This window comes from Egretta garzetta, unplaced genomic scaffold (genome assembly GCF_000687185.1).
Source record: "Egretta garzetta isolate BGI_Z169 unplaced genomic scaffold, ASM68718v1 scaffold155, whole genome shotgun sequence".
In the NCBI taxonomy this organism is placed as follows: domain Eukaryota; kingdom Metazoa; phylum Chordata; class Aves; order Pelecaniformes; family Ardeidae; genus Egretta; species Egretta garzetta.
In genome coordinates, this window is record NW_009259613.1 from 563,157 (window position 1) to 572,734 (window position 9,578).

The following is a 9,578-nucleotide window of genomic DNA, read 5'->3' on the forward strand; positions in this document are numbered from 1 at the left end:
GCTGCCAGAGGCAGAGCTCGTCACTCAATGTGCAACACAGTCCACAGTGTTTGCCCAGCCCCTCCAAGGTCTCTGCGAGGTCCAGTGGCCACGCACAGGTGCCAGAAGCGCTGGCACCCAGCCCTCATTTGCTTTCCAAGTTATAGCAGTGGACATCTCCTTTCCCCTTCCCATCATACCCAGGAAGCGGCTGTCCGTATTTATCCACGCACCAGCAGTAACCTCTCTTTCGGCCTTTTGATGGGCGACACTGAGACAGAGTAAAAGACCCAGTTAGCATTATTTTTGTTTTATCCGCTCCTAGTGTTATATAGCAGGGATTCCTGCTCCTTTGATAGCTGCACTTCCATATCCTGGCCATATCTGACTGAGTCAAACAATATTTATATTACCACTACAAAGTATTACAATGCAAGCTTACCTGCTCTGCCTGTCAACCCCTTTGTGTCTAATTACTCTAGAATAAAACTGCTCTGAGAACTGCCTGAAAACAGCCTTATAAACCACTCCCTATTACATAAGGCAGCACAGTTGCCCCCTTTGAATACCAGGACTACTTGTAACAGTACGGCCTGGTGACTGGGACCTGTCTTTGGAAAAGGAATTTAACAGATTTGTTCTGCACTAAAGCACAGGTCTGACAAAGACAGCCATTGCAACAATAAACACCCTTGGCTTGCATCTGTTTGCTGGAGGAATTTCAATACTGTAGTAGACATTTATTAACAGGTACATAATACTTTTGTAATGAAGTTATCACTTCAACAACTGCTAGGTGTACTAGAACTTTTTATTTTCCTATAAATAAGGTTGCTTATATACTAGTCTATAACCTGTGTCAGCTTTAGAAGTTGCCTGGTAGAACTTGCCGGTGCTGCCTACCAAGCTGAAACTACCACTAGACAAGCAATGACACTGAACTTCTTTAGAAATAGTAATGGAGTAAAAATGCATTATAAAGTCTAGTACATACTAAGCAAGTAATGCTCTCCACAAGGAACCAAGAATGGTAAAAACTAGACTAAAGGAGATGACAGGCTGCAGGTTGCATTCGGTATGCAACCCTAGACATAGTTACATACTGTGAACCTCTGGGACCCTGCAAGGTTTACACCCCCTTGAAAGACATGTCTCCAGGACACAGATTATCTCACTAGGTTGGCCATGGTCAACCTTCTTGCCAAGACATAGCCTCCATGTCAGCTCAAATTGTGAGATTTGGCAATGCAGGATTCGCTGCAAATGCTAACAGAGGTGGCTGTTTAGTTAGGACAGACTTACAAAGGAGGTGGTGACACAAATATACGCAGCTTTTCAAGGACTGAGGTTGCATCTTGTTGCATCACCAACATGAAGGAGGATAGGCTAGACTGAGGTCACTTATGGCCCTCAACGCTGTAAAGGCTATCTTGCAAGCAGAGCAAATGCTGCGTCTGAGATCACACTCACAGCAATTCAAATATTTCAGAGGCTAAGGCTGGTACAAGTCAGGTAAACTTTGCCACTACTGCTCAACTACTTGTTCTCCAGAGTCTAACAGGCACTTCCCCATCTCTCATGTGGGCAAGGCAGTGGCTCACAAATCTAAGTGTCTTTTCCATGCGCAGGTACACAAGGAAACATCAAGCAAGTGTTGGGCTTCCCATGCTGCCCAGAGTGCCTGACCCCTTTCCACATCTAGTTTAGGACCGCAGGTGAAAGGGTGGTATTTCAGACAGAACAGTGAACTTGGGTCACTCCTGGGACAGCCTGCACCAGCAAGCCCCTGAGCCAACTAATTTGTGGTGGCACGGAGTAGGGTAGCCAGTCTTCACTAGAAAACTTGTGAGAGAGAGGTGGGAGCAGATCACACATTGGACACAAATTTCTGAACAATTTTCCATCTTGTTTATTTTAGAGTAGTGTTAATTGTTGTAACTGCAAATTAATCTACCCTTGTAATATATTTTTGAGTAACAAGCCCAATGCAGAAATAATACAATGCCTTCTCTTCTCTGAATTTGCAGTCCTTCTGCATTAGTCCTATGCAAATAGATGGCAGCAGGATGACAAGATCAAGCTTAAAGTCATACCAGCTTCTTTTAGGAGAGGGTGAAGAAGTTCAAACCTACTGAGAGAACAGCTATATTAATATTTGCTAAACTACGTGGTTAGCTGAATTTGAGTTCTAGTTACCTGTTTGGCTGTTTTTCTGAACTAAATCTTTAAATGTAAGTTTTACAACTTATGTTTATTGTCTCAAAAGCCTGACTAGGGCTTGCGTGTACTCGCTGCAATTTCTGTGACTGGCTGCTCAAAGTCCACTGACGTCAATGGGAAATCTTCCTTCAATTTTGGTGGCAACTGGACTGGACTGTAGCTTAAGTAGTATTAACATTTAGTGACTTAAATTCTTCATGCTCAGAACTGAGGAATTCATAAACAACAGCCTTTGCACAATTTAAATTTTACGAGAAGGAAACTGAGGCAGCAGTTCTTGAGTTGTTTTTCCCAAGAGAGCAAGCACAGATCAAGCCCGAATTAGAGCACAGGGCTTCTGGCTGCCAGCCTGGTGCTCCGGCAATGAAACTACACTTCTGCTAATAATAGTAACACAGACTCCCCTTTTAGAAGTACTACATGAAGCATGTTACTCAACTCTCGCTGATTCATAGGCTTGCATCACTGTCAAAACAAATGATCAATTAGAAGTTATCTCACATTGTTGGAGGTTTTGATTGCTTTTTACAGTTGCATAATCAATTGTTGGAATTAACTACAACATGAAGTTAGTCTGCAGGAACACCTTCCCTACTACTAATTTTAATTCTTCTAGACAATCCATTTGGAAAACAAAAGCCTTAGATCACTCTCCAGCTGAAATAACACTTTGTGAGGAAACAATTTACCTTTTCCAATGTGCTACTTTGTACTACCCACTCAGCCAAGCTGTCAATAGTAAAGCACTTCTGATTCAAAAGTGATGCTTTTATCCTGAAGCAGCTAGCTTGCGTTCCCTACTGAAGTGGTGGACAGTTCATATGGAAAAAAATATAAATAAATATCCACTCTTCTGAATTTTGCACTTCACATACATTTCAAGGCTCTGCCCAGCTCTTCTGTATGACTTCAGAAGTCCAAAAAGCTGGAAAACTGCCCAAGTGGTGGAGCCAGTAATTACTTCTGATAGAACCAGCTGCTAGCTTCCATGCCACCTGCCCCTCTCCCTTCCACAAAGAAGTGCCACAGAGGCATTTGTGGGGCACAGTAAGGCATATGGTATACCACTGAATTCCTGGTCATCCCAGGGGTCTCTGTGGACCTACAACTGTGGTCTCCCAGAACAGACTGCAGACAGCACTGACATATACCTCGGGCCATTCCAGCTCCCGCCAAGCCCAGCTCTGTTTTCAGTGGAACGATGCCAGCTCACATTTAGGTGAGTATCTGGCTCCAGTATACAAATATGGGGCAATTACTAGAATTGCCCCATGTAATAATTCTGATTTCATCATACCCTTTTTTTCCATGCTTGAGGCAGAAACGTGCCATATTAACCTATTCCATGTAAATATACCTATACACCACAGTTGAATAGTACAACCTTACATGTGTGATTTATTAAGACAAAGAATTCTAAATTTTAATAGGTCTAATTTTAAAAAAAGTTATATATAAACATAAGGTGTGAAATATTTTTCATGTTATACCCTGACAGATAAATTTATGTTCTCAAAATTGTTTCACAGATGCAAATTACTTCCTATGGCTGCTCCTGAAAAGTCAATTTCTAGTTATCCACAAATGTCTTGAAAAATAACTACTTTCAGCTTGACTGGAAGAGCAGGTGGCCAGGAAGGTAGAATATACTAACATGTGAAGTGCCTCCTGAATGAGTCTTAATGGCTTCCAAGGTGATCTCACCATTTATCAGATAGGTGTGTGATGGTTGGAATCTACATTATCATCCTAGGCAGTGGTTGTGGCAGCTGTTCCCTGAATTAAAAATGCCTAGCTCACACTCATTTTTTGATGGATCTCCTGTCTATTTTTAACCTATTATTCTGAATTTTGTTGTCACAACAGAATGTAATTGAATTACAGACTGAATGCTGCTAATAATAGCAATGAAGGAAATTAATAAAATAGCCTAGCATTCTTTTAATGAGATTAGACACCTGCTCACGGTGCCTAAAATACCAGACTTATATGTTGATGCTCCAAAAAGAAAACACAATTGTCGCACTGCCCTGCAGACAGTGAATTCAGTCTGGACAGGACTGACTCACTTCTTAAAAGGACACTTTTTTCTAGGAGTTAATTCTACAAGGGCAAGTCAAATACATTACTTTTGGCTTATGTGAGAAGCAGCCTGCCTCTGTAAGCCCTACCTGTGAAGGCCTGTTCCCAGGGTTGACTGAGGTTCATTTACAGGAGAAGCACTCTAACTGCATTTTATGTAGAATATTTACTCACATGGGCTCCATTTGTGGGCACCTCCTACAAGATCCCAAGTTGTCTCAAGCTACCATTGAAACTACTGGACCTGTGTAAATTGGCATGGTGCTTGACAAGGCTGGCCAGGTATGAAAGTGTCCCTTCATCCTCTATGTTTGCTGACCAGACAAGCTGCTGCACATAGGGCAGGAACCTTTCCTAAAGCAGTTTTAAATTCTCCAGGCAGCATGGACACTACACAGAGGGCAGAAGCAAGTCTTTGCTCTGTACCAACACCTTATTCTCATAAATCAACTTCAAGGAACAAAGACTAGGTAAGCATATTATCTATCTTGCCTATTTTTTTCCCCTCCGTATTTCCCTTTTTTCTGCCTCAGTGGAAGAACTATGACTGCACTTTAAAGTACAGTCATCCTTTACAGTAAGGCATTTTAATACATGCTTACCGTGGATCTGATTTACTACACACACATGCCAGAGACTGCGTGCAAACCACCACCTTTTTGCTGACAAAGCAAAAACTTCAGAGTCTGAAGACAGATGAAAGGAAGATCTACAGAACAAACTAAATACCAATCTGTGGTCTTCTGTAATACCTAGAGAAGGAAAAGGGCTACAGTATGCTTGTGTGCCTTCAACACAGTTAAATGATGTGCTGTTCTAGAGTAGCTAAGGAAATGCTTTTATGGCACAGGCACAGTCCTAGCCTTACTTCACACAGCAGTCAGACCTATTTTCTGAACAAATGCAGACCGAGATGTAAGCATTGCTCTCTGCTAGTTTACACACAGCGGGACATGAATAACACAGGCTTCTCAAAATTCCAGAGAACAATAAGAAACTCTGTCCCTGCTTGGGAGCTGCCACCACCTGCTCGGGAAAAGCTGGGGAGCGTAGACAAGCTCAGCAGTGTGCACCAAAGGTCAAATAGTGCAGTCAAGGCTGGGCCGATGGCAGAAAGGAAGGCTGGAAACCTCATCCCTATTGCGAACACCCCACCTGACACTGCCAGCTTAGCGCAGAGCTCCAGGGAATACCCGAAAGGGAAAGTCCATTTCTAAGAAAGCTGAAAGCCAAAAAATGGAGAGGTACCATTCCTAAAATAAGGTTGCCTGTCGGAGGTTGGCCTCTCACTTCCAACCAATGAACTGCATTAGCTAGTAACAGAGCCAGCCGCTCCTTTGCTTACCAGAGATAGAGAGGCTGACTTGTGTAAACACGAATGGGAGAGGCATGATGGTCCACAAACAAAATCTGTCCTTGCAGAGGATTTGCCTTGAGAAAAATCTTAAAGATACTTTTGAATTCAGGAAATTTTGGAATTATACCAAGAAACACATTTAGAGAAGGTCACTAACTAAACACTGGAATTAGATGGGATGTGCACGCTAAGCAAAGAACCTGGCACATCTTGCGCTTCCCCAAGTTCCTGAATTAGCTTCAAGGGCAGCACTGAGTGAAGAATGCTGCCATAGCTCAACCCAACACAACTAAAGCATAAATACCTGCAGTTTAGCTCTGCATTTGTCAAGAAAGGTCACAACCCCAGAACCAAAGAGGGCTGAGAAACCATCCTTGCTGCAGAGTTAACTACTAGATGTATCACTTTCATGATAACATGACCTGGATTTTGGAAGCAATCTGTGTATCGGACACAGGACAGATATATGCCTTTCCCAAGTTGCCTTTGGTAATATGATCCAGTGCAGTTCTTCTAGGAACTCTCAAGCAGCTATTTACAATTCAGAGCATTGATCTATTGCAGTCATATGGTGACTGCAACATTTAGCTCTGTGGGTTATTACAGAGGCACGGCTTTTTTTAAACCAAAGGGCATTAGTATCTAGGACACCACCCAACCCATGTGTGATTAGGTATGAAGTTTCTCAAGTGAATGTGTTGTCATGACCAACAGAAAATAAAAACACTGTCCCCACTTGACAAGGTTCAGCACTATCAGATCAGGGCCTAAAACTGGCAGTGAACTAGTTCCTCTGTAAAATGACACATAATGCACCTTGCTGGCAAGATCCCTTAGCAAAGATGCAGAAAAGGTGAAGTGCATTCACTGAAACGATCAAGGCTCTGTACTTACTTGCTTTTTCTTGTAGAACCCCTTCTTGTCACAATTTGGAATATGAAAACCCCTGGGACTCAAGACATTCAGGATCTTTAGGTGGTTTAAAGTGTCTTCCATTTCTCTGCGACAGGGACCCTGTTAACGAGCATGTTTTAGAAAACACAGATGAAACTTCATTCCCAAATGCTGTCTTTCACACAAGAGTAAATAAATCTTTAAAGGGCAAGAAGCACAAACCCATACAAATCCGTTAAAACAAAGGGAAGGCTGGATATGTCAAGAGGCAGACCACTCACAGATAAAATTCTGACTTTGCGCTTCAGGATAAACCAATTTCTAAACACTGAAGGCCCTATGCTATGCTGAGGCACAGACTGGCATTTCCAGTTGAAATCACAGCCACATACACATACAGGAAAGCTTAACCATTATGTAAATCAATCATGTATAACATAACTTAGATTTGGAAAACCTGGACTTGCACAAAGTGGGAAAAGAAGAAGGTAGACAACTGGAAATACACCACTTGGTAGATTTGCCCTAATGCCATTTGATTTTTGTGATTCTGCTGGATTTAAAAGCTTAAATGAAATGGATTTAATTGAAAACAATTAGTTTGGCATAATGTATATGTATATATATAAATACTGCAGCTTTGGACAACAATTCCCAATTTCCACTGGACCAAATGGATGCAGCCACGCAAAGGAATGGTTGCACACAACGTTCTCATTGGGTAAGTGTGTCACTTTTTGCCTCTCTTTCTCCATCTGCAAAAGGCTGACAACAACGTAATGAAGATTAGCTCTAGGACAATGAGCCAAAAAGAACTTCCAGAAGCACTTTTAAGAGCATGTCTCAAACACCAACTAATTATTTCTCTCTGCTGCCCTTCAGGCTAGGGAGTAAAGCATTATGAGCCCCACTTTGGAGTCAGAAAACCAGGAGCAGAGGAGTTCACGTTTTGCCAGAGGCCAAGAAGGCAGTCAGTGTCAGCAGTGGGATCAGGATTCAAGAGTCGCAGCCTGCAAACTCTGTGTTTAGCTACACTCCTGTCTGGGCACATCACTGACTCGGTCCACCAGCCCACTTCTTCAGCAGAGACCCCAAAAAATTCCTTTCCATGGCTACATGGGTTAAAACGTTTAAGTTGCTGTATCAACACAAAGACTCATTTGGTGCAATTTTTAATTAGTGAAGTAATGACATTTATACTTTCAAGTGGTAATATTAATAGTTTGCTCATGTAAAGAGCCTTTCATGTGAGTGTCTGAAAACATACGGACTCCACAGTTCTAATGGAGTTTTAAAACAATTTTTTTTGGTTAGCAAAGACCTTCCTTGCTGCTTTCATATGTTTTCTTTCAGTATCAATCTCACAAGCTCTAAACATGCGCTTTAAATTGCTGCTCTTACTGGCAGTTCCTTAAAAACCCAAAACTGCTCAGACATGCTGACTGCAAATCACACATGCTCAAAGGTTTGGTCCCGAGTTAGGCCTACAAAAAGATCATCAGCTTTTTTCTTTTAATTATTATTTTGAAGCAGGCTTCCAAAGTCAGAGAGATCAATATCAAAAACTAACATGCAGACACAGCTAGAAGGGCATTTGCTGACAAAGGCACCTGTCCCCAATGGACTTCTGATTCTTACAGACACCAGCAGCCTTGGTAAGTCGGTGAGCCTTTGCTCATGGGGCCCAACTACCACGTAAGTGAAATGTTCATCCTAGTTAAGACCAGGACCCCATTTCCTCAGAGCTACCAAAGTTCATGCTGTTACTGTAGGCAGTTTACTTCATGTTTCTGGAAGGAGGGCATGCTAGGAGGCAGAGAGTGAAGTGTTTTTATTACACAGCTGGACATCAGTGACAAACTGAATCTGCAGCTTCAGCACCCTTGCTGTGTTAACTTGGAGGCCATGCTCTCTTCAGACACAACTTTCCACCTCATACAGGTTTCAAAACTTTCTTTTGCAGATGGGAAGCCATGTCTGTTTTCACCACAACTGATTTGATGAAATGCCAAAGTATATCCAGACATATTTTTTGGGCTATCTGGCACAGGCACAAGAACAACCACTGGGTTATCAGCCAGGATGTCCAGGAAGAGGAATTGCTCTCCCTCCAGATTCACCACACTCCGGCTGCCCTGCAAATCCACGAGGCACAGTCAGTAGGAAGTGATAGCTGCTCACGTGCCCGTAAGCCCCTGCATTTAGGCAGTAGCACCAAACAGTGACTGCAAGTGGAGGTGGTGTTCAGCATGTCATACAAACCAATGGCTGATCAGTCAAGATCCTAATCCTGAACCCACACTAAGTTTATCTCCCTCGATTTGCACCGTGGAGCATGAACGCAGTGCCACTACACTGAATGTGAAACACCTTTTTTCCATCATTGCAACCCAATAATGCTGTTTGAAACCAAATTTAACGATTATACTATTAAACCTGTCCCAAGTCCACTTACACAAATGTGTGATCATTACAGGGGGGGAACAAGTCATCTCTAAGAAATGACTTAGTGAAAATCATACTTGTATCCACGTCAACATCACTGTGTTAGGCCTCCGTGTCTTCTGAATGTGATCTACCTGGTCTGCTGACTGTCTGCATTTGAAGATACAATAGTTTTACCAGTGAAACAGCTCGAGTGCCCTGAACAACTACGACGATTACCACCATTTAGTTATTTAGCTTATTTATCTTATTGTATGCACAACATGCATATACATGTGCACGTGCTAGGAAATGCCTTTCCATTTACAGAATTACTTACGTATTCAGTCTCTTGTTTGGATTCAGAAGAGAAGTTCAGTGTATCCGTACTCTGTGAATCATATTCCACTTTATAGCGCTGCGTATTTTTGGCTTGCACTTTCCTGATGATATCTATTTTGATGTGCGGTGGATGTGACTTGGAATCTGGCACCCTGTGAGAGTTTGGGGGAGCCTGATTTTCTATGCTGCTGGTACTCCGGTCTTCTTCTTCTGAATCACTGGAATTTTCTTCAACAACAACAAATACAGTGAAGAAACAATATTAACAAAATGCCAGCTG

The 9,578-nt window shown here is 42.3% G+C and overlaps 1 protein-coding gene across 1 annotated transcript in view; it reads right to left on the reverse strand.

The window, feature by feature from the left end:
• Positions 1–124: 124 nt before the first annotated feature.
• Positions 125–9,578, reverse strand: part of IGFBP3 (insulin like growth factor binding protein 3) — a 52,956-nt gene continuing 43,502 nt past the window's right edge. Inside the window, exons 2-4 of the mRNA XM_009638469.2 lie at positions 9,297–9,526; positions 6,533–6,652; positions 125–250 (exon numbers count right to left, since the gene is read on the reverse strand). Coding sequence (XP_009636764.2) covers positions 125–250; positions 6,533–6,652; positions 9,297–9,526 — 476 coding nt within the window. The remainder of the gene's footprint in view (positions 251–6,532; positions 6,653–9,296; positions 9,527–9,578) is intronic.